The following is a 26,524-nucleotide window of genomic DNA, read 5'->3' on the forward strand; positions in this document are numbered from 1 at the left end:
TTTTCAAGTCAGCATTCCAAACTATTCTTCATTTGAGAAGACCTTTGTTATTCCTGTTGCTGTCACCCCTAGATAACATTTCCAGTTTCTTGGTTTCTCTCAAAATAGAATTCTTAAAGCAGAATATAACACTCCAGAAGGTGGCTATTTAATGTAGAACACCATGGGTCTGTTATTTTTTGGAAGACTGTTCATTCTATTAATTTGTCGAAAAATTGTTTTTGTTTTTTAACAGCCATATTATTTTTAGGATCATCCTGAACTTATTAAACTTATTAAACCTGAACTTTATTTTCTTATAAACTGTTGCCAGTTCACCTAGAATTTAGAAATTTTTAACATTTATTAAACATTTAATATTTGGAAATAATTTTATAGAGTTTTTTAATGTGTATTTTTATTTACACAATCCCATTTGGTTCTTATAACAACACTTTGAGCTAAGTAAAACCAAACTCTTTGTCATTAAGATAAGGAAACTCCTGGTCAGAGAGGCTGACTTTTAAGGTCACATAACTTTAGAGTTGTTAGAATTGGGACTGAACCTCACATCTTCTGACTCCACATTTTATGTTCTTTTTATTGTATTATGTTGTGAACTGAACTTAGATATTTCTAGGTAAATTAAGACTTTGTGAAAAGGATTTTAAATCACCATTCATCCTCCCTAGTGAGTTGGCAACATTTTGTTTCCCTTTAGGGGATTCAGTCTCAATTCATGTCCATTTTTGTCTGGCACTCAGCTGATCATCTTTTATGAAACAGCACATAGCCCTTGTTGATTCTCTGTGAAAGAGTGTCACTGGGATTACCTCTGTTTGCATTTTTTATTTTATTATAAGGGCTTAAGGCTTCATTCTGCAAGTATCTGTTTTAGGTAATACTATTACTAGGACTTTCTTGTATCTCTTTCCCTCTGTGTTACCCTTCTGTTTATTCTAATTGCTGTTGTTGCTTCTTGTTACATTATTGAGTTTCTTTTCTTTCCCATACTGCTTCAGAATATATAATAATAGTTTTAAAAATAACTCAAACAATAGTAATAGAACATATTATTTACCAGATTGTTCTAATACTTTATGTGTATTCTCTCATTTAATTCTTACAACAATCTCATGAGGGTAGATACTATTATCTTTATTTTAAACTGAATTACAGAGAAATGAGCTTAGTTGCCCAGGGCTGCTTAATTAGGGGAAGAGTTGAGATTTAAGATGCTAAACTACTACATTAAACCACTTTTGTCTAGCTGAACTGTTCTCTCTGTCATTCAGACATTTCTGACTAAAGGGCAGCTTTTCTTTTTTTTTAATGTCTGCGCTGTGCAGCTTATGGGATTTTAGTTTCCTAATCAGGGACTGAACCCAGGGCCCAGACAGACAGAGTGCTGGGTCCTAGCCAGAGGGCCACCAGGGAAGTCCCTGAAGGGCAGGCAGTTTTTCACAGGCTTGTGGCAATTGACATTTTATTCCTGTAAAATTTAATCTTCTGTGTTTCAGCTCCTAATAAAAATGTATTAATATTTGAGTATTCCTGTTTCATCCAAAAACATTTATTGACTGCTTACTCTGAGAGCATGGAGTTAGGAGCATCTTTGTCTGTCTGGGTGAGTTTGCAAAGTCTTCACAAAGATTATAATATTTGATCCTTGAAGAATGAATATATTATTTCAAAACCAAAAGAAAAAGAAGCTATCTTGAATGTGGAAAGATTAGCAAGTTCAATTTCTTGGAGGTGAGAGACAGAGCACCTTTGAGAAACTGCAAGTGAGTCCATTTGACTAGAATTGTAGATTTTATCTGAAGGCAGTGGGAAACATTGCAGATTTTTTAGAAGTTAATAGATTTTATTTCTTGAATTGCTTTAGATTTACAGCAAAATTGAGCAGAAGATACAGAGATTTCCCAGTTATCCTATTCTCCCACACATACATACCTTTTCCCATTATCAAATCCCCACCAGAGAGGTACGTTTGTTACAGTTGTACCTACATTGACACATCATTATCATCCAAACTTTAATTTTACAGTAGGGTTCACTCTTTTTCTTTCTAAAAATTTTATTGAAATATAGTTGATTTACATGTTGTGTTTCAGGTGTACAGCGAAGTGATTCAGATATATATGTGTGTGTGTTTATACACATACACCTTTTTTCATTATAGATTATTATAAGATATTGAATATATTTCCCTGTGCTATACACTAGGTCCTCATTGGTTCTCTACTCCATGTATAATAGTGTGTATATTTTAATCCCGAACTCCTAATTTATTCCTACCCTAGGGTTCACTCTTGGTATTGTATGTTCTATGAATTTGGACAAATGTATAAGGACATGTATCTACCATTATAACATCATACAGAAAAGTTTCATTCTTCCTGAAATAATTCTGTGCTCTTCCATTCATCCTTTCCTCCCGCCTAACTGCTGGCAACCACCGATCTTTTTTCTATCTCCAAAGTTTTGCCTTTTTTAGTTGGAATCATACAGTGTGTAGCCTTTGCACATTGCCTTCTTTCACTTAATAGCATTATTATGAATTTGTTTTCTTCCATATCTTTTTGTGGTTTGATAGCACATTTCATTTTAGCACCAAACAATTTTCCTTCATCTGGATGTACCACAGTTTGTATGTGTGCCTACTAAAGGATATGTTGGTTGCCTCCAAGTTTTGGCAGTTATGAATAAGCTTATGTAAACATTCATGTACAGGGTTTTGTGTGGATACAAGTTTTCAGTTCATTTGGGAAAATACCAGGAATGTGATTGCTGGATCATATGGTAAGCGTATGTTTTGTAAGAAACTGTCAAACTATTCCAAAGTGGCTGTACTATTTTGCATTCTCACCAGCAGTGACTGAGAGTTCCTTTTGCTTCATATCCTCGCCAGCATTTGATATCATCAGTGTTTTGGATTTTGAGCATTCCAAAACGTGTGTAGTGGTGTCTCGTTGTTTTAATCATTGAAGACTTTTAACATGGAAGTGAAACCAAATTTGTGTGCCTGCAAGGTCCATCTGAAAGCAGTGTGGTCCTTTAAAAGGAATAGAGGCAGAACTATAGGAAGAGAAATTGCTTATGAAGCTAGAAACAAAAAGGACCCTGGCATAGGCCCTGAAAGTGGGAATGGAGAAGAGAGAGAGATTTAAAAGGTACTTAGAAGCCAAAATGAGAAAGCTTTGTTTGAAATTGTGATGAGGAAGTTAGTATTAACCCCCATTTGGGGGTGTTTGGAGATGTGCAAGTGGTATTTTTGGTATTGTTATAATGACAGGGTTTCTTTCAGAATTAGGGGGCTGCTCAAGGACCTGCAGTGCATAGGACTGTTCCTTACAGTGAAAAATGGCGTTTCACTGAGAAACACTGTAGAGTGATAACATTCATTGAAAGAGAAGGAAATGGTAGATCTGTAGAAAGAGTTGAGTTTGAGTCCTATTGAATTTGAGTTGTTTGTGGATATCCAGTTGAAGATACCCTTAGGCAGTTAGATGTAAGAATCAAGAATATATAGAGAGAAGTTTCAGATTTTAGGACTTGATAGAGATGGTTGAGCATACAACTTGAAAGAAGGTAAAGGTTTGAAAAATATGAGAGAAGTAGAAGTGGTTATTACTGACATTCAGTGCTACAGAATATCAACATTTAATGGATGAAGGAAGGAAGAGGAGAAGTAAAAGAAAATAAAGCCAGAAAGGACAGAGGAAAATCAGTAGAGTAATACTGTTAAAGCTAAAAGAAGCGACAGTTCCATCCCAGAGATGTGCTCAATTTTGTCAAATATGGCAGAGAGCCCAGTAAATTAAGGACATTAAGGTTTATTTGGCAACCAGAAGGGCTTGGTGACCCTTTAGAGATTACTTTCAGTGGGGTGAGTGACGAAGGTGGACACTAGTTTATAGAATTAAAGTGTCTGAGGGGTAAAGAAATTGGACAATGAATGTAGATTACAGAAAGTTCTCTTCTTTTACAACCTGAGGCATTTATAATTGTCTCAGGGTTTACAATTACTTGAATATTTCATTGTTTCTCATTATTATTTTCTAAAAAGGAAAAACGCTAACACAGTAATAAGCTTAGTTTTCATAAATTTAATGCATTTGAAGTGAAGAAGGATATCATTAAGCATGCTAATAACAGCAAATCCTACTAGACAGGCTAATAGCAGCAATTTTACTGCACGTTATCTCTCTGCTTTGATTGGTATGCTGTATGTTTGATTGGTAAGGAAAATAATAAAAGTAAAGAACCTGGAAGGAGTATTTGGTGTAGAGCATTAAAGATTGCAAAGATTAAAAAGGATTTGTGATTAGGGACTGATGTCCTGTTTCTAGTTCTCATAAAACATGGGGATCTGAACTTGACTTTCAGACATGTTTTCGTGAGCACATTAAAAATAAAAGTAGAAGACTCCATGCACTGTTTCAAGATAATTTGTGAACGGAAGGAGAAAGAGGGTAGCTAGTAAGGGGATGGAGAAATAGAAGAAAGAAAGTTTTTTTTAAAGATAGTTGATAACTTGAGTATGTTCCTTTGTGGAGGGGGAAGCCAGAAGACAGGGCAAAGTTGAGGATACAAGGAGAGAAGAAAACTAATCTGTAAACTAAAAGGCAGGATGGCATATTGGATCCAGAGTAATGGTGTTAGGGGCTTAACCTTGGATAGGAGAAAAGAAGAGGCACCTTTTCCATTGAGTTTGAGGGAAGACATAACGATGGATTTGGAGGTGAGTGCATATTTGTAACTAGAACCGTAGGAAGCTTGTTCATTCCCCAGTTTCCGAATGCCTGCTGTGTATTTCAGTGCTAGTTTGGGGATATGTAGTCCCTGTCCTTGAAGAGCGTAGGATCTAGTGAAGATGGGAGATTTTTTGCCTTATGTCCTATTATGTTTTTCTTTCAGGTAGGATGTGAGCCTGTTTTTGGAGTCTTAGTCTCTCATGATTCTTCAGATTCTTCAGAGTAGTTTGGAGATCATATCAAAAAGAACTTTTAAGTTACTTGGAATGGAATTTTTCCTGACCTGGAAATGTAAATTTACTCATAAAAGCTTGATATAACTACTTTAGTTCTTCTTTTAAGACAGATACATATTTTGTCATGCAGTAATACTGCTTCTTTACTCTTCTCTGCTCCAGTTAAATAGTCATTTATATCCTCTTCATCAAACTTTTAAAAAGACAGACTTAGTTTATTATTAATTTAAAATTTTTAATCAGTATTCTTAATGGTCTCCTTGAGGTCAGGATCAGTGAGCCAACAACTTGGAATGTAAGATTAATTAGGATTATGGATAGCAACTCATTGCGTTACAGCTTATACATGTACATTGGTGATTTTCATCTTGGGGCAGTTTTGCATCCCAGGGGATCTTTGGCAATATGTGGAGATGTTTTTGGTTGTCACCACTGGGGATAGGAAACTGCTACTGGCATCTAGTGGGTAGAGGCCAGGGATGCTGCTAATGCTGTAATGCATAAGACAGCCTCCCGCAACAAAAATGATCTGGTCCAAAATGTCAAAAGGGCTGAGGTCTGGTATACATTAACATTTCAATACTTATGACATAATCAAACATGCTTACCTACATTATCTCATTTAAACTTCAGAAACCCCTAATGAGGTAAGTGATACCCTTCTTGCCCTGAAGGAACCATGCATTGGTGGTGGAAGCAGGATATAAAGCTTGGACTTAAATCTATAGGAAATTTTTATTATGTAAGTATTCAGGACACAAGGCTTTTTTTTTTTTTTTAATTAAGGCTATCTTTATCTTACTTGGTGTTTTTTTTCAGGGACAAATATTCCTGGCATTTGAAGTACATAATTTATTTTTAATATTACAGATCTAGAAATGGCCATTGCCTACTGGAATTTAGTGCTTAATGGAAGATTTAAATTCTTAGACTTATGGAATAAATTTTTGTTGGTAAGTTCATGTTTTCTGCGGTTTGGTGTTTTCTAAATTTTTGCTTTGTTTGAAGATAAATTAACATTTTAAAGGATGCCTAACTCATTTCAGAGCATGTAATGGACGTAGAATGAGAAATTTGATTTCCAGAATTTTATTACATAGGTTATTTTGAATTCTTGTATTCAGCATCTTCTGGACTGTTTTTTTTGAAACCCTTTTTAGTGAATTGGATGCTTCTTGTTATTTTTTTTTTTTTCCTTAATAGGAACATCATAAACGATCAATACCAAAAGATACTTGGAATCTTCTTTTAGACTTCAGTACAATGATTGCAGATGACATGTCTAATTATGATGAAGAAGGTAATGAATATTTTGCTCTACCAATTCTTTAAAAATATCTTTAATCATACACCCTGGAACTTCTTGTCTACTTCTGTTTTTCTTAGGTTTCTCTTTTCTGAGCTTTTATTTGTGCTCTTCTGAATGTAGAAAATGCCTTCATCCTCTTTTACCAATCTGTATTATTTCCTTAAATACCAACTCTGTATTCATGTTTTCCAGAAAGGCATGAGTGATTTTCATTCATGTTTTAGATTTTCAGTCTACTTTAGGAACTTACTCTTTTCTTAATGTACTTTTATAGTGCCTATATATATATATATATTTTTATTGTCTGTTTTGTCTGTGAGCTTGATTGTAAACTCCTTGAGTTTTGTGACTTAGGCCACATGGAAATGGACTTTATTTTCCTACTGTAGCACTATTGGCATTCAGTAATATTCACTGATTGAATACTTTTCTGCTGTTTCTTCATGTATTTAGAAAGGTAACTCTACCATCCACTACCAGGATATTTTTGTTTTCTGGAACTGGTAGTAGTTTACATTGATCTCTTCACACGTACTTACCTGCTTCCCCTTGAGAATTAGCAAGATGTATTTTGATATTTTTGAATAGACAGTATTTTTTGAAAAATCTTTAGTAACGTTGGTCTCCTTAAAAGTGTCCTGAACTATTTAACCTAACCACAGATAATGTTATTTCCTTATCTTTGTTTTCATTGTCATGTATTGTTTTCTTTAAGAATTGAGAAATGACTAATTATTGATGATTGTGCTTTCTGTTACGCCTTATCAAAAGTGGAGAACTTGCTGATTTGGAAGTTGCCATAGAAGCATGTATAGAGCATGCATATATATAATTTAAAATCCTTTAGTAATTTATTATCATGAAATAGGTTAGTGTCTGATCCTTGCTTTTAATTTCCTTTGTAAGATTGCCCTAAAATGCAGAAAAAGGTTAACTCCAACTTAATATGCTTTCAGCAGTGGCAGTGTGTCATCATATCAAGGCTGGATTTGACCAGATTACTTCAGTGGCCTTCAGAAAACCATATATTACTGATTACCAAGAGTGTTATTTTTTATCATTCAGAGAATGATCAAGTGTTGGAGTAATAGAAAAGAGAAAATGCAAAGAATATTCTAGGTTGAAACTTTAAAGAACTAGAAATTTGGAGGTCTTATCAGTGTGGATATTTATAATGATATGCTTTAACAATTGTAGGGAAGATATTTAAGAAAAAATAAGGATTCTGCTAAATACTAGCCTTATTTCTGCTTTTGTTTCTTTCCTTTCTCACATATCCCCCCCACAGGAGCATGGCCTGTTCTTATTGATGACTTTGTGGAATTTGCACGCCCTCAAATTGCTGGGACAAAAAGTACAACAGTGTAGCACTGAAGGAACCTTCTAGAATGTACATAGTCTGTACAATAAATACAACGGAAAATTGCACAGTCAATTTCTGCTGGCTGGACTGAACTGAAGATCAATCCTCACAATTCAGACTGAGGGTTGAGACAAAACTTTAAGGATACATCTTGGACCATATCGTATTTCATTCTTCTAATGGTGGTTTGGGCTTGTCTTCTAGTCTGGGCCGCTCTAAACATTTATTATTCCAACATTGTGGATTTCATCTTATATCTGTGGACCATCCTAGTTTATTCTCCCATAAGTCTTAGAAGCTTTATGGTGATTATTTTGAAGTTTCCATTCTTGCATAAAGCACAATGCTGTCTTCATCAGAAAACAAGTTTGGCATAAGAATTAAACATATGAACGTCACAGTTTATAAAAACTTCTTAAATATATGCTTTGGGCTAGTTGCAAAGACTATGCTGATAGCACTTCCAGTGAGAGTGATATATTTAAGTGTACCGGATCTGGAATGGTGTTTTGGTATGGGGGGATTTTTTTTTTTTTTTTCCTGGCAAATTACATGTATTGTTAATGTGAGTAGAGTATCTGATGAAAAAAAGTCAAAATAACCAACGTGAAAAAATTTTAGGATAATTTGGTGTGCCTACCCAAAATTTTATTGTGTTTTAGACCCTCGATTTCAAAAGGTTCCACAGAACTAGTCTGCACTTATCTTACCCATGTTTATATATAGTTGTCTTACAGGGGCTTTTATTTAGAAAAACATCTGCATAATGTTAGATTCTACTCCCGTCTACATTATGCACCTCATAATTGGATTTCATTATGATTTTGAAATGCTTATATGCCTGTTAAGTAAGTTAAACTATTTAATTTGTTTGAATGTTTTAGATTGCTACATAATACAATATTCTAAATTTAGGCATGAGGGTTTATTTTTGTTTCTTTTTGTTTTGTCAGCACACTATGGAACACAAATGAAATTCTCTTAATTTATAAGAAGAAGTAGGAATTAAATTTTGAAAATGGTTGTAATGAGCCATGAAGTTCAATTCTTATAGGTACTGCTCTTTCAGACAAATAGTCCATTTTTGATGACTTCTTATTTTGTTGAAATTGTTTTAACTGCTAATCACTGTGGTTGCCAAATACTTGAGGAGCAAGGATTTTCAAGCAAGCATGCACTTGATGCAAAATACAAATCTGGCTTCTATTTTCATAAATTATTTAGTTTCTACTATGTTTTATTTCACTCAGATTAGCTCAGTTTTCACATCAAAGCAGAACTGTATCTTGTATCTATTTTTTTTTTATTACAAGACCTGTGAACTGCTTTCATGCTGAAAATGCTCATTTCTCTGTTCACTTCTTGACATGTGAAGAAGGGTTTATTGCTTTTTTAAACATTTCTTTAAGGCTGGTTTAAAAAATGTAAAACTTCAGAGACTGGATGACTGGTTTTTAGCAGGAGTAGATTTTGCTTGGTGTATCCAGGCACTCTGTAAGGTCTAATGTTGAAATTATCAAAGGAATGTACTTCAGAAAAGCAGTACATTATAATGTAGATGCGGAAATGATTTTAAGAAATGGATATATTAAAACTACTTATTTACATGATTTTGAAATTGACTAGAAAGCTCTTCCCATAGATATTAATATTCTAATCATAACTTTAATTCAAAAATATGATTCTATCAAAAGAAAATTTTGACAGTTTTATTCAGGTTACTAGAATTGGTTATTTAAAAAAAAAAGAAAAAAGAAGAATCCTGCTGCTTTCAGTATTTCCTGATTTCATATTTGTAAATATTAAGAGGAACTTCAATTATGAAATATTTTAAAAAGATATATATATATATATATATGTACTATTTTGTTTCCTGTCTTAAAGATTTTGAGTTACGCTATTGTTTTTGAATTGATTAATTAATTCCAGTATGCTGTGTTTTGAAATGAGATCCGATTAGCTTTTTTTCCCCAATAGAACTTGTTTTTCATATAAGTCTGATATTGGTTCGTGGCCTAGTGCCTTGGGTTTTACAGACTTTTCCTTTTAAATGCAAGACCTTTTCAACAAAATAGTGTTTGTCATCAGTTTGGTACTAAACATTTATAATTACTGTGTAATTATAAACAAAACAATACATAAAGCTTTGAATATAATTATGTAGCATAAAAGTTAAGGTTGTTAACTCTATGATGGCATCTTAGAATTAAACAATACTATTACTAGGGCCTGAAAGAGAAGACTGATTTAATGTGGTGTGATTTTTCTGAGGATAAATGTCTGGTTACGTAGGGAATATTTTGTACTAAGAATGCTTACACATAATGGCCATGTGTGTGTGAGTGTGTGTGAAAGAGTGAGATTGACAGGTTGAAAGGGACACACATGCTCACACACACACAACTTGAATTGCTTTAATTAATTAGTGTTTCAGCCTTCATTTTGGTTAACTCCCCATGCTGATTCTTTTGTTTTAAACTGAACCACAGGTACAGTTTCCTTTTTGCCAAATGTCAAAACAGGTACACATTTTAAAATGTAATGCTTTTTAAATAGTAAAGTGTATAAAATTAGAAGTGCCCACATATAAAAATACTTGAGATCAAGGTTATCTTTAGTGACTATCATCTGCATATCTCTGTAAGTTCAATTGTGTTTCTTACATCCCTGTCATATTACCAACAGAGGCAATAAAAGCTTCAGTGAAATTGCCATGACTAAATCTTTTCACATATTATTTCAGTGTAATACTTTTAAAGACTAAAATATACCGGAAAACTTTTCTAGAAAGGATAATTATTAATGGAAAGAGCATTGTAATGGCAAGTTTTTGGGAGAAAAGACATGCCAAGTCTTGTTTACTATATTTGAAATGTTTACAACTATACTGGGCTGCTTTATTTAACAGTACTGTAGTTGTGTAATATGGCTTTGTAAGTATATGTTCTTCATTAGACTTTTAAAAAGTTTTAATGAGTGAAAGAGAGTTAATAAAATAACATGGGAAATCTTTTATATAATACCCTTACTGGGAAATTCTTATTTAAGCAAGGTATACTATTTTTTTTTCCTCAGAAAGATTTAAGTGAATGAAGTGTTCATCTGTTTTTTATTTGATGATAATCAAGAGGTTTGAGTAGTTGTAGACAGTTTAACGTGCACTTTGCTTAGATTTTTTTAAAACATGTTACTATGAAGACTACGTATTGTAAACCTTCTGTAACTTTTACATATGAATGACAGAAGAAAGTTAAACCTAATGAAAGAATTTTGGAATAAAGGAAAGTGGTGCTGGGGAAATTTATTATAGTTCACAAAGTATGCCTTTGTAAACCTGAATCAACTTTCAGCAAGAATTAATTTATGGAGTTCTAAATGTTAAATTGTATATATTTAATAGAAAATACTTATTTGACACCTCAGCAGTTTTCTTTAAATGTTACTTTATACTTTTAACAACATGATTTATATTGCATACATAGATGTTTTGATAAGATTTTATCAAATTTGATAATGTAATGATAAAATGTTTTTAAAATGTGAACTATTTAACATTTATCTTAATAACTGAGCACACAATACCCGATTGTGATTTCTACATAATGTGATAATTAGGGTTCAAATTATGGTTCATCATTTAATTGATTATAAACAAGTATATTTCTGAACTCTACTTGCCTCCATTTTTACAATCATATAGCAATAATTTCTATTTTTATTTTATAGAAATGTGGTGAAGTTATGATACCTTTACCTTTGATTTCACAAGGGGAAGTGGTTTATATTTTATAGTTTTACATTTGAAAATTCCTAATAGTACAAATCCCCTTTTCCAGGTTTACCCTTACTCTTTGTCGCCATTTTGGTTGAATATTTGTTTGATTTGTATTTGATTCTGGAGGCGGATAGTTCTGTTTTTTTTTTTTAAACTCAATACAGTTATATAAATGGTTTTACCAGAGCATTCTTGCTATCTATTTTCTTTACTGCCTGTTGGGTAATTGGCATTTCTTGCTGACAAATTCATTTATTTGACAACTTTCCACTAGGCTCAGTGTTTTGTGTTAATGTGGCTTTTGACTTCTCTTTCATCTTTTTTTAATCTGCCATAAATAAGGAAATTATGACTTTAAAAAAGTGCACAGCTGTTGTAGTAGATGGAATTCCTAAAAAGTAATGTCTTTATGGGAGTTTTAAAGACAGATACTTGGTGAATCATTTTATGTTTTAAAAATTGAGTTTCTAAAACATTTTTTTAATCTAAGTATATCCAAGTTTTTCTTAAAAGTATTGCTTATTTATATTCACCTTATCTTTTCTGTTTGTGCTATACAGAAATCAGTATAGCTTATAACTTTTAAAGCATTGTTTTTCAAGAAACGCCTTGAGGCTGCTGTATTTCATGAGGTCGGAAGCTTTCTACTTTATCTCTTGTATCTTATTGGCATTGCATATGAGATTTGGTCTGGGGAAAAATGTTTGGTTAAAAAGGTGTTTTTCTGTTTTTAATAACTGGCTTAGAGGGAACATTTTACAGTGGAATAGGAAGAGATAGAGTCAGATTGAAATTAAAGCAGGCTTGATTATGGAAAGTAGCACTGCTTTGAAGAGAAGAATCCATCAAATAAGTTTAAAGTGAAGAATAGTTTAGAACCAAAAATAGTAAAAACAAAGCTTGATTTAAAACAAAAAGTTTGGAAACAGAGGCAACATGTGAATGGCTTAATGAGCAAAGCAAAGAAAAACAAACGGATAATATTCATTTTATATTTAGTATATATATTTAGGCACACATTTACTATAACTATTAATTTTATTTCAGGTTATGAAATAAAACTTTGGATCTAATGGAAAACTTGGGCAATGCCAAATGAGATTTTTACAAAAAGGAGTACTGTAGGGCATAAGCTAGGGGCTAAGGAGAAATGCTAAGGTAAGCTCTAGACAGCGCTCTTGTTACGTAGTTACATGACACAGAGGTAAAAGAGCAATATTTGACCAGTAAGATTTAGAGATGTGTGTACATGAAATCTTTTGAAAATACTTGTGTTTTCAGTATTCTTAATCCTGAGAGTGTGTTGGAATTCACTGTACTGAAATTACATGTAATGAAAGCCAGAGCTTTAAAATAGTCATTCATAAGACTGTTGTAATGGTACTCAATAGCAACAGCTTTATTGAGGTATAATTTATACACCATGAAATCCAACCATTGTAAGTGTACAATTCAGTAAATTTTAGTAAATTCATTAAAAATTTTAGTAAATTCATAGTGTTCTGAAACCATCACAATCCAGTTTTAGAAAATTTCCATCAGCCTTAATAGAAGTTCCTCTCATGCTCCTTTGCGTTGGTTCCTGCTCTTACCGCAAGACCTAGGCAGTCACACTGATCTGTTCTATAAATTTCCCCTGTCCAGAAATTACAGGTGACTAGAATCATACAATCTGAAGTCTTTTGTTTCTGGCTTCTTTCCTTTGGCATAATGTTTTTGAGCTTCATCCATGTTAGGGTATATACCTGTACTTAATTCTTTTGGTTGCTATGTAGTATTCCATTATGTAGATATACTACATTTTGTTTATTCATTCGCCAATTGCTGGACGTTTGGATTGTTTACATTTTTGTTATTATGAATAATCTGTGAATATTCCCCATAATGACATTCCCCATGTCATTATGTGGACATATATTTTAATTTCTTTCAGGTAGATTCCTAGGAGTGTAATTGTTGGATTGTTTCAAAATTTTACGTTTGACTTTCTAAACTGCCCAACTTTTCCGAAGTGGCTGTACCATTTAAACATATTCCTAACACAATATGTAGGGTTACAGTTTTTCTAAATCCTTGTGAATATATTTATTTTTATTATTGTCATCCTGGTAGATCTGTATTTTAAGTGTACAAGTTATATATATCTAGCTATCCTAATTTGTTTGTCTTTTGGATGTGCAATTTAGTTGAGTATAAGGTGGCCTGAGGGATTATAAAATTACTCGCTGTGTACATATATTTGGTTGAAGGCAGTATTTTCTGCAAATCAGTGAGGGTAGTTACTGTACTCTTCAGTGGGGGTTCCAGTCCCTTAGTGAACTCCAGTGAGGAAATGAACTGTGTAGGTTAAGAGTGATGCTGATGGCTGTTGCATTGTGCTATTTTGTGTACAGTGCTTGATGTAAGTTCCCAGTTAGCCTGTGACTGGTCGTAATACTTAAAATGTTGTATAAATAATTGCACAGACATGTCAGTCTCATTATTAATTTTCCCAGAGCTCTTTTGTTCTGGGAATGAATTTTTTCAGTTTGTAAAACTTTAGATGATATTGTTTAGTTGCTTCCAGCCACTTTTGCTCTTAGACACAGTAGACATTGGAGTAGTGTTTATTTGTAATAGAAAACTTCAGGATATACAACAGTAGATTAGTATATGAACCTACTTCAACACAATCAATTCATGTGGCTAATCTTGATTTATTTATATGGTACCCATCTTCCCAACCCTGATTTATTCTGAAGCAAGTCCCAGGTAGCAAATAATTTCATTTGTAAATATTTCAGTATGTATGTCTGATACATAAAGCTCCTAAAGATAACCAAAACACTATTATCATGCTTAAATGTTAACCATTTCTTAGTAATTATCTAGTCAGCATTTTAAATTGTCTCATAATTTATTTTTCCAGTTCAAGTCTGGTTTCAAAATAAGGTCCATATATTCTGTATATCTATAAATTTCTTTTAACTGATGGGTCCCCATACCTGCCTCTCTTCAGCTTGAAATTCATTTGTTTGAAAATGTATTGGTTGCTTTATATTTTAAAATTTCTATGAAATTTATGTTTAAGGTAACCTTTGATGTACTTCATCAAAAAATATTATAACTTGAAAATATTTTGGAAATTAATGAAGTGTGGTATAGAAAGCTATAATAATTATATCAATAGACATTCCCTTAACTTTAAAAATATAATGGGACTTGTATTCAGAATATATAAAGAACTATAGTTAACAATAAAGATAACCCAATTTACAAATGAACAAATAATTTGAATAGGTCTTTCTCCAGAACATATATACAGATGAAAAAATATTCAACATCATTAGTCATTAGGGAAATGCAAACCAAAACCACAGTGAGTTATCACTTCACACCCTCAAGAATTACTTTAGTGAAAAGGACAAGTGTTGAAGAGCATGCGGATGAATTGAAACCTTTGTACATGGGTGGGAATGTTAACACGGTGCAGCAGCTGTGGAACACAGTTTGGCTGTTCCTCAGAAAGTTAAACATAGAGTTAGCATATGACTCAGCAGTTCTACTCCTAGAAATAGAATTGAAAACATTTTCACATTCCATCCCCTGGTAACCACTATCTTACTTAGTGTCTTATGAATTTGATCGTTTTAGGTACTTCATAGGGCTTCCCTGGTGGCTCATCTGGTAAGGAATTCACCTGCAGTGCAGGAGACCTGGGTTCGATCCCTGGGTTGGGAAGATCCCCTGGAGAAGGGAACGGCTACCCACTCCAGTATTCTGGCCTGGAGAATTCCATGGACTGTATAGTCCATGGGGTCGTAAAGAGTCGGACATGACAGAGCGACTTTCACTTCACTTCAGGTACTTCATATAAATGGAGTCTTCATCACAGTATTTATCTTTTTGTGGTTGGCTTATTTCACTTAGCATAATATCCTCAAGCATCATCCTCACTGCAGCATGTGACAGGAATTCATTCCATTGTAAGTATATATCACATTTTACTTTGTTTCTCCATTTATCTGTTAGTGGACATTTGGCTATTAATTGTGCTGCTGTGAACGTAAGTGTGCAAATATCTGAGACCCTCCTTTCACTTCTTTTGGATAAATACCCAGAAGTGCTATAACTGGATCCTGTGCCATTTCTTGTTTACATTTTTTGAGAAACGTCTAGGCTGTTTTCCACAGCAGTTGCACCGTTTTAGTCTTACCAGCAGTGCACAAGGGCTCCAGATTCTTCACATCTTCATTAACACTTCCTGCCTCCTTCCTTCCCTCCCGCCTTCCTTTCTTTCCCCCTTTCTTGTATTTGTCATCCTAATGAATTGAGGTAATACCTCATTGTGGTTTTTAATTACATTTCTCTGGTTAGTGATATTGAGCATCTTTTCACATGCTTCTTGGCCATTTATATATCATCTTTGGAAAAATGACTAAGTCCTTTGCCCATTTTTGAATTGATTATTTATTTTTTTGTTGTTGTCAGAGTTCTTTTGATATTCTAGGTGTTAAACATTTGCTCAAATGTTATTAAGTGTCTCTATTGGTTTTCTGTCTGGATGATCTATCCATTGATGACAATGGAATATGGAAGTCGCCTACTTTTATTATGCTCTTGTCTATTTCTCCCTTTGAATTTCTTCTTTTGTTTTGCTTTATATTAAAACAATATGTGTGTGTATGGAATTTTGGATTTTCAACATGAAGGATAATATCTGCAAATATAATTTTGGTTCTTTCCAATTTAGATGCTTTTCATTTCATTCTCTGTCTTAATTGCTGTGGCTAGGACTTTAGATACCTTGTAGAAGTGACAAGAGTGGGCATCCTTATCTTGTTCCTGATCTTAGAGGAAAAGCTTTGCATCTTTCACCATTGAAGTATAATGTAGCAGTGGAGTTTTCATATATGATCTTTAAATCTTTTATTATGCTGAGGTAGTTTCCTTCTATTCCGAGTTTGTTGATTTTTTTTTTGTCGGTGGTGGTGGGGTAATAGGAAAGGTTATTCAGTTCAGTCGCTCAGTTGTGTCCGACTCTTTGCAACCCCATGAACCACAGCACACCAGGCCTCCCTGTCCATCACCAACTCCCGGAGTCCACCCAAACCCAGGTCCATCGAGTTGGTGATGCCATCCAACCATCTCATCCTCTGTTGTCTCCTCCTCCTCCTGCCCTCAATCTTTCCCAGCATCAGGTGGCCAAAGTATTGGAGTTTCAGCTTCAACATCTGTCCTTCCAATGAACACCCAGGACTGATCTCCTTTAGGATGGACTGGTTGGATCTCCTTGCAGTCCAAGGGACTCTCAAGAGTCTTCTCCAGCACCACAGTTCAAAAGCATCAATTCTTCTGTGCTCAGCTTTCTTTATAGTCCAACTCTTACATCCATACATGACCACTGGAAAAATCATAGCCTTGACTAGATGGACCTTTGTTGGCAAAGTAATGTCTCTGCTTTTGAATATGCTGTCTAGGTTGGGCATAACTTTCCTTCCAAGGAGTAAAGCGTCTTTTAATTTCATGGCTGCAGTCACCATCTGCAGTGATTTTGGAGCCCAGAAAAATAAAGTCAGCCACTGTTTCCCCATCTATTTGAAAGGGTATTGAGTCTTATCAAATGCTTTTCTGCATCAGTTAGTATGATCATGTGGTTTTTGTCCTTCACTCTGTTACTGTGGCGTATCAGAATGATTGATTTTCATATATTGAACCATCTTTGCATTCCAGGAACAACTCCCACTTTGTCATGTTGTACAGTACCTACTGGAACTCTCCACAGAATGTAATCAGAGAACATTACACCTCTTCTCTTTAAGGCTCTTTGTTGTTGGGTGTCTGGTGCAGCAGTATGGCCTTACCTAATACTACATGCACTAAATGTGAAGGTTTTCCAAGGGAAATAAGAAAAATTAATGAATTGGATTCTCAGATACTTTTTATTTCCAGATTCATTAATAACCAAATCTGTAACTTGCTTAGAGACGTGAGAAGAAAGTTTAGCTCACTGGATCACAACCTTGATCTAAGTTTTTTAGTTTATTTATTTTTAAGGTAACTACCTAGTCCTACTTCTGGGGATTCTGCAGAGCTGGAGCTCCAAAACAAAAGGAGCCACCCATGTGATCGAGATTAGCAGAGAACAACAGTAGTTGAAAGTCCCTGAAGCATGAATGAACTTGGCAAGTTTGAGGAATGGAAGGTAAGGCAGTGAGGTGGCCGAGGAGCAGAGACAGGGCCATGAGATGAGAGGCAGGCAGGAGCCACATTGCGTATGATTTTGTGAGCTAGCACAAGGAGTGCAATGAGATACCTTTGGAGATTTTAAAACAGGAAAGAAAAAACCTTGCTTTTTAAAGGTGACTGGCTGCTGTTTTGAGAATGATTCCCAGTGAGTTAGGAGGTTGGTGTCTGGACAAGGTGTGATGCTGGTTTGAACTAGTGTGACAATGGTAGGAGAAAGGTGGGCAAACTAAGGATATATGTTAAAGGTGGGGTCAGATAATTTAATGATGGGTTGTATTTTGGGAGGGAAGGAAAAACTGTCTAATTGAAATGGTTGTATAGATGATGCTGTCATGTAGCATAATGGGAGACCATTGGATTAGAAATCTGGGAAAATCAAGTATTCTGTTAGACATGAATGTTTCTTACTCTCTCAAACAAGTAAAAATAAGTAATGTTCCAAAGGATAGCCAGATACTTGAACATTTTGGGGCAGGATAATCCTGCATTGGATCTTGGAGCTGTACATTTTACCCCAGGAAATGAAAAACTGCCTCTCTAGTTTGACAGTCTAAACTGCACACATATTTTTAAATGCTGGGTAGGGTAGTTCTGGGGGCTTCCCCGGTGGCTCAGCAGTAAAGAATCCGTCTGCAATACAGGAGACACAGAAGATACTGGTTCCATCCCTGGGTTAGGAAGATCCCCTGGAGAAGGTCATAGCAATCTACTCCAGTATTCTTGCTCGGAGAATCCCATGGACAGAGGAACCTGGCAGGCTACAGCCCAAAGAGTGACAGGGCTGAAGTGACTCAGCACACGCGCATGGTTCTGCTTCAGGTTGTACCTCTAGTATACCGTTGCAAGTGTAAGGGGTCTTTACATCCTTATGTGTGTTTTCTCAGGCAGTGGACACGAAAAAGTACAACTTATGCCATCAGTTTAGTTCAGTTGCTCAGTTGTGTCCAACTCTTTGCAACTCTATGGACTGCAGCACGCCAGGCCTCCCTGTCCATCACCAACTCCTGGAGCTTGCTTAATCTGTCCAGCGAGTCAGTGATGGCATCCAACCATCTCATCCTCTGTCGTCCCCTTCTCTTCCTGCCTTCAATCTTTCCCAGCATCAGGGTCTTTTCCAGTGAGTCAGTTCTTCACATCAGGAGGCCAAAGTATTGGAGTTTCAGTTTCAGCATCAGTCCTTAGAATGAATATTCAGGACTGATTTCTTTCAGGATTGAAAGTATTATAAAAATAAAATACTTTTATATTTTAAAAATATAAAAATACTTTTTATAGTACTTTCAATCCTAAAGGAAATCAGTCCTGAATATTCATTGGAATTGGAAAGCATTATAAAATACTTTTACAAAACTTAATTTCTTTAACATAATTGTTTAAAGCAAAACGTGTTTAGTTGGGTTTATAAATGTAAATAAACTACATGACAGTAGTACAAAGGATTGAAGAGTCAATGGACTTTTATTGTAAGATTCTTATAAATGAGATGAGAGAATATTCACTGCAAGGATGCTAATTAAGTTGTGTCCAATTCTTTGTGACCCCTATGAACTGTAGCCTGCCAGGCTTCTCTGTCCCATGGGATTTTCCAGGCTTGAATACCGGAGTGGGTTGCCATCTCCTCCTCCAGGGGATCTTCCCAATCCAGTGTTTGAACCCAAATCTCCTGTGGCTCTTGCATTGCAGGCAGATTCTTTACCACTGAGCAATGTAAGGATGTTTAGTAAATCCTAGGAATTGCCACTGAAAACAGGTATAACCATAAACCTAAAAAGAGACGGAATGCTAAAAAATAACCAGAATGAAGGCAGGAAAGAAAGAAGCACGAGACAATAGAAAACAGCAAGATGTAAAGTTTAAATACAAATATATTAATGATTATATTAATTAGAAGAGACTTGGAATAGACAAAAAGCAAGACCCAAGTAGATGCTTTATACAAGTCATGCATTAAATATAAAGATAGAAGGACTAAAAGTAAAATGATATATCATGTAAACAAGCATAAAAAAGGTAGTGTGGCTATGTTAATACAAAGTATAAAAGGACATTTCACTTTGATAAAAGATCAGTTCATCAGAATAGAATCCTAAATGTGTATGCACCTAATAACAGACCTTCAAAATGTATGAAGCAAAAAAATGACAGAAATGGGCAAATTCACAATTAATTACAGTTGGAGATTTTACTACTCATTCAGTAATTGATAAAACTGTCTAAAAGCCACACACACACAGATACTGATTTGAAAATCACAGTTGATGTTTATGGAACACGCAGTAACTGTAGAATACAAATTCTATAGCTCATACACATTCTATAGTGCAGTTGGTAGAATCTCAACTGGCAATACGTTGGATGTGTAGATCAGTTTAGGAAGAACTGAAATCTTGACAATACTCAGTTTTAAGAGTTTAGGTTCTTAGTTTTATTTTTGGCAGTGCTGGGGTCTTCGTTGCTGCATTCGGGCTTTATCTAGTTGTGCTGTGCAGGCTTCTCATTGTGGTGGCTTCTCTAGTTGCAGAGCACGGGCTCTAGGGCTCATGGACTCAGTAGTTATGGCACATGGGCTTAGCTGCCCCTTGGCATGTGTTCTTCCTGGACTAGGGATTAAACCTGTGTCCCCTGCATTGACAAGTGTACTCAACTGAACCACCAGGGAAGTCCTGTTTCCATAAGCTTGGCTATTGTGAATGATGCTGTGATTAACAAGGAAGTGCATTTATCATGTTAAAATCCTGTTTTTATTTCCTTTGGGTATATATGTCCAGAGGTAGAACTGCTGGATCATATGTTAGATCTATTTTTAAACTTTTTGAGGAACCTCCATACTGTTTTCCATAGTGGTTAAACCAGTTTACATCTTCACCAACAGTGAATGAGGGTTTCCTTTTTATCACAGGCTCACTGGCATCTCTCTTGTATTCTTGATGATAGTTATTCTAAGAGGTGTGAGGTGTTATCTCACTGTGGTTTTGATTTACACTTCCCCGATGATTAGTGGGATGTTATCTTCATGTGCTTGTTGACTGTTTTGAGTCCTTTTTGGGAAAATGTGTATTAATTCTGCCCATTTAATTACATTTTGTTGTTGTATGAATTCAGTATGTTTTGGATATTAATCCCTTAACTGATGCACGGTTTGCAATTTTTGTCTCCCATTCTGTAAGTTGTCTTTTCATTTTGTTCTTTTTGCTGTGCAGAAGCTTTTGGGTTAGATGTACTCGCACGTATTGATTTTTGCTTTTATGGATTGTACTTCTGGTGTCATGTCCAAAAAATTGCTGCCAAGACTAATATCGATGAACATTTTCCCTGTGTTTTCTTCTAGGAGTTTTATGGTATCAGGTCTGATGTTTAAGTCTTTGATCTATTTTCAATTGTTGTCATTGTTCTTTTGGCCACACAACAGGCAGGACGTTAGTTCTCCAACCAGGGATCAAACCTGTGCCCCCTGCAGTGGAAGTGAAATCTTAACCCTGGCATCTCAGGAAAGTCTCTCTAGTTTGTTGTTTTTTTTTTTTTTTTGAGTGATGTGAGATATGGGACCAATTTCATTGCTCTGAATGTGTTTCTCCAATTTTCCCAGCACGATTTGTGAAGAGTATCCTTTCCACATTTGGTGTGCTTAGTTCCCTTGTGTATGCTAGGATTTAATTCTGGGCACTCTATTCTGTTCTGCTCTAGCTAGTACAGTAGAAGTGGTGAGAATGGGCATCCTTGTCTTTTTCCTGATCTTAGGGTAGACACTTGTAATTTTTCTTCACTGGGTATAATGTTAGCTGTGGGTTTATCATATGTAGCCTTAATTAAGTTTCTTTGATACCCAATCTGTTAAAGTTTCCTCCCACCACTGCCTCCCCTAGCCCCGGCATCACGATTACTGATCTTTTCTTTCATTATCCATATCTGGTTTTACTATCAAGGTACTCTGGCTTTATAGAGTAAGTTTGAAAGTGTTCCCCATTCCTTGATATTTTGAAATTTTGAGGATGATGGGTGTTAAAATCTTCACATGTCTGGTAAAAATCTCTAAAGCCATCTGGTCCTGGAGTTTTCTGTGTTGGGAGATTCTGATTACTGATCCAATTTACTTACTTTTGGTCTATTCAGATTTTCTGTTTCTTCCTGCTTGAGTCTTCGTAGGTTTTATGTTTCTAGAAATATATCTTATCTAGGTTATGTAATTTTTGGCATATAATTGTTCAAGTAGTCTTATGATCCTATGTATTTCTCTAGTATCAGATGTCACATCTCCTTTTTCATTTCTAACTTTAGTGAAGTCTTTTTCTAAGTGTAGCTAAAGACTTGTTAATTTTCTTTATATCTTTTCAGAAAAGCAGCCTGTAGTTTGGTTGGTTCTTTTCTGTTGTTTTTCTGGTCTCTATTTCATTTACTTTCAATCTAATCTTTGTACTATTTTCTTCTGCTTAATTTGGGCTTGATTTGTTCTTTTTCTGGTTATCTTTAGGTTATTTGAGATATTTTTGATTTCTTAATATGTACTTAATGCTTGATATGTTGTATTTCCATTTTCATTGTTTTGAGATAATTTTATTTGGCTTTTGGATATTAGTTTCCCAACCAGGGATTAAACCTACACACTCATCTGTGAAAGCAGAGAGTCCTAACCACTGGGCCACCAGGAAATTCCTAAAGATAATTTTAAATTTCCCTTTTGATTTCTTCTTTGACCCATTGTGCTGTTTAGTGTCCACATATTTGTAGATCTTTTTGTTGATTTCTAGTTTCATATCATTTTGGTCAGAAAAGATAGCTGGTATGATTTCAGTTTTCTTAAATTTGGTAAAATTTGTGTTCTATTTTATCATCTATCCTGGAGTGTTCCATGTGTACCTGAAAACAATGTGTATTCTGCTGCTGTTGCATAGAGTGTTATGCACATGACTGTTAAGTCCATTTATCCTAATTCCAACATTTTCTTATTGTTTTTCTGTCTGGACAATTTATTCATTGCTGATGGTAGGATACTGATCTTCCCTACTATTATTCTACTGTTGTCTACTCCCTTCAGGTGTTAGTATTTGCTTAATACGTTTGGTTACTTGGGTGTTGGGAGCATATATATTACTGATTGCTCTAACTTCTTGATGTATGGGCTCTTTTTATCATTATAGAATAACCTTTGACTTTCATTACCACTTTTGGCTTGAAGTCTCTTTTGTTTGATACAAGTATGGCTTCACCATCTTTTGGTTTCCATTTGCTTGGAATATCATTTTCCATTCTTTTACCTTGAGCGTATGTGTGTCTTTAGAGCTGAAATAAGTCTCCTGTAAGCAGCATATAGTTCTCTTTTTTTAAAACCCATCCAGTCTGTTCCTCTTGATTGATAAGTTCCACCCATTTACATTTAGGGAGATTATTGATATGTAAAGATTTACCACTGCCATTTTTTTTTTTTTTTTGCCTTCTGGTTATTTTCTCGTTTTCTTTTTCACTTTTGTAAGTTGGTGATTTTCCATGGTGATTTGTTTACTCTCTTTTATGTTGTGTGTCTGCTGTAGCTTTTTGTAGTTATCATGAGATTTACATAAAATATTTCATAGAAACAGTAGTCCTTTTTTTTTGCTGATAGCAATTTATTTCCATTTGTCTGTTTCATCCTTTACTCTTCCCCTTCTGTATTTTTGATTTCTCAGATTATCTTTTTTTATGCTGTGACTTTAAGTTTTAGTAGCTATAGTAATTTTTAATGTCCTCCTTTAACTTTTGTAATTGTTTCATGTACTATTCTAAAAATTTTAGTTTTTCAATTCTATCACCTTAATCACTTTTGTGTACTTCTTTGCCTTTTAATTTCATCTTGAAGAGCTCTGATCAACATTTCTTTTAAGGCAGGTATAGTGGTGGTAAACTCCTTGAGGTTTTGTTTGTCTGGGAAAGCTATTATTTCTCCTTCCTACCTGAAGGTTAACTTTGCTGGATAGGGTATTTTCTTTTTATTAACTGGAGTATAGTTGATTTGCAGTGTTGTCAGGTTCTGCTCTACAGCAGAGGGAATCAGTTATACATATATCTGACCTTTTTTTAAAAAAAATATTAGACTGCATTGGGTCTTGTTGCATCATGTGGGATCTTTTGTTATGGTGCATGGATGCTAGTTATGGTGTGGGCTTCAGAATTCAAGAGCTCAGTGGTTGTGCACGGGCTTACTTGCTCTGCGGTCTGTGAGATCTTCCCATACCAGGGACTGAACCCAAAGCCCCTGCATGCCAGATTCTTAACCACTAGACTGCCACAGAAGTCTCATATCCACTCTCTTTTAGATGATTTTCCCAAATAAGTCATTACAGAGAAATGAGTAGAGTTCCCTGTGCTATACATTAGGTCTTTATGATCTATGTATAGTAGTGCATGTATGTCATTCTGCATTGGGTGGTATTGACTGAATTTTTATCTTTCAATACTTTGAATATGTCATCTCACTCTCTCCTGGTGTGTAGAATTTCTGTTGATAAATCTGCTGATTGCATTATAGGGGTTCCTTTGTAGGTTATGGATTTCGTTTTTTTCCAATGGCTGCTTTTAAAATTCTTTATAATTGATGTTTGAGTCTTAATGTATCTTGGAGGTCTTTTTTTTTCATAGAGATAAGATGTTCTATTAGCTTCATGGACCAGTATATCCAGTTCCCCAGGTTTAGGAAGTGCTCAGCTATATTTTGTTGAACATGTGCTCAGCTCTTTTCTCTCTTCTCCTTATGGTATACCCACTAATGCTATGTTGGCTCTTCTAATGGAGTCTGTAAATTCTCATGGGGTTTCATTTCAAAAAAGTATTCTCTCTTCTTTTCCACCTGAAACACTTCTATATTGTTGTTATTGAGCTCATTCTTCCATCTGACCTGCCCTATATCCAATGCTTTCTAATGCATTCTTCATCTCTTTTAAGTTCTTGAGCCCTGGAATTTTTTTTTTTTAGAATTTCAATCCCTTTGGTATAGTACTCCTTCTACTCATTGACTTTATTCCTGAGATCATTGTATTACCTTTCTCAGTTTTCTTATAGCTTGTTGAATTTCTTCATAACTATTTTGAATTCTTTATCTTTTAGATCACAATATTCTGTGTCTTGGGTTCAGTTCCTGTAAAAACTTTGTGAAATTGTAATACCATGATTCTTTTCAATAGTATTTGATGAAAAGTGCCTTTGCTGCTGCATTTGAAGTAGAGAACACCTTTCTTATTTAGGTAAGACTTTGATTCAACAGGTTGGCAATTAGGAACCTTCATTTTTTTCAGAATGTTGCACTCTAGCACAAGTTTTTGATTTCTCTTCTCAAAGCGTGCTCACCACTAAGGGGTTGGGAGTGTGCACGTAAAGAAAGAATAAGTTGGCAGTGAGAAATATAGGGGAGAAAAGGGCAGTGGCAGAGTTGGGTGAGGCATATCATTGGCACTTGGGGCTGCCTAAAGCCTGGTATAGGGATCCTTGAATATATTTGTGGGTGGTCCTCTTGCCAGAATCCTGGGGTAGACAGCAGAAAATACATCCTTTCAGTTCTCTGCTTTCTTATTTTAATATTATTAGTAGTTGATTTACAATGTTGTATTTCAGCAGTGATTCAGTTATACCTAAAATATACGCTCATTCTTTTTCAGATTTTTCACATTGGTTATCACAGAATATTGAGTAGAATCCCCTGTGCCATACATGGTAGGTCCATGTTGATCATTTACAGTAGTGTGTGTTATGTTCATCTAAGCTCCTGATTTATCCACTTCAACATTTCTGTGGTAACCACAGGATTGTTTTTGATCTCTTTAAGTCTGCTAGTCTGCTTCTGTTTTGTAAATATGTTCATTTGTATCATTTTACAAAATTAGAGTCCACTTGTAATATCATATTTGTCTTTGTCTGACTTCAGTTAGTACAATAGTCTGTAGGTCCATCCATTGCTGCAAATGGCATGATTTCATTGTTTTCTAAATGGCTAAATAATATTCCATTGTATATATGTACCACATCTTCTTTATTCCTCTGTCAACGGACATTTAGGTTTTTACTGTCTTTTCCCTTTCCCTCTCCTCAGTCACTGTAACCTCTACTCAGAGCAGTGGGTCCTTCCAGCATGTGTGACCACGGAGACCCCCACTATCTTTGCCCTCCATCTCCATTGCCAGAATGGCATGCTAGCCCACCATTGCCACTAATGTCCTGGGGCTTCTGCCTCCTCTGAGGTCCCAATCCACCCCCTTTTGGATGTAAGGTAGATGGATCTCTCTCGGGTCACCTGGTGTACTGTGCAGATACTTTTTCTGGGTTATGGATGTCCAATTAGTTGTAAATCAAAGGGGAGAGGAAATGCTATGAGTCTGAAGCACCCCTCCTGATTTGCTAAAAGTTTGATTTTACATCTATGCTTATGAGAGATACTGTGGTTTAGTTGCCAAGTTGTGTCTGACTCTTCATGACCCCATGGGCTGTAGCCCACCAGGCTCCTCTGTTCATGGGGTTTTTCCATGCAAGAATATTGGAATAGGTTGCCATTTCCTTGTCCAGGGGATCTTCTCCACCCATGAGAGATATTTGGTCTACAGGTTTTTTCGATGATGTCTATATTGTCTTTATCTGATATCAGTATTAGGGGTAATGCTGGGCTCAAAGAATGAGTGTAAAATGTATTTCCTCTCCTATCTTCTAAGAGAATTGGTATAATTACTTCCTTAAATGTTTGGTAGAATTCACCAGTGAGTGCATCTGGCCTTGTTGCTGTTTTGCAAGGTTATTAACGATAAATCCACTTTCTTTAGGAGATATAGGCCTTTTCAGATGGTTTCTCTCTTCTTGTTTGAGCATTGGACAATTGTGTTTTTAAAGGAATTGGTCAGTTTATTCTAGGTGGTCACAGAG

At 35.1% G+C, this 26,524-nt stretch overlaps 1 protein-coding gene across 3 annotated transcripts in view; it reads left to right on the top strand.

Moving 5' to 3' along the window:
• Positions 1–11,603, top strand: part of DCUN1D1 (defective in cullin neddylation 1 domain containing 1) — a 31,194-nt gene extending 19,591 nt beyond the window's left edge. For all 3 annotated transcript variants that reach the window (XM_027540121.1, XM_027540140.1, XM_027540131.1), the window contains 3 exons: positions 5,846–5,928; positions 6,179–6,275; positions 7,573–11,603. In XM_027540121.1, coding sequence (XP_027395922.1) covers positions 5,846–5,928; positions 6,179–6,275; positions 7,573–7,652 — 260 coding nt within the window. In that variant the 3' untranslated portion in view covers positions 7,653–11,603. The remainder of the gene's footprint in view (positions 1–5,845; positions 5,929–6,178; positions 6,276–7,572) is intronic.
• The last annotated feature ends 14,921 nt before the right edge of the window (positions 11,604–26,524 follow it).

The sequence above is a fragment of the Bos indicus x Bos taurus genome, chromosome 1 (genome assembly GCF_003369695.1).
Source record: "Bos indicus x Bos taurus breed Angus x Brahman F1 hybrid chromosome 1, Bos_hybrid_MaternalHap_v2.0, whole genome shotgun sequence".
NCBI classification, from domain to species: Eukaryota; Metazoa; Chordata; class Mammalia; order Artiodactyla; family Bovidae; genus Bos; species Bos indicus x Bos taurus.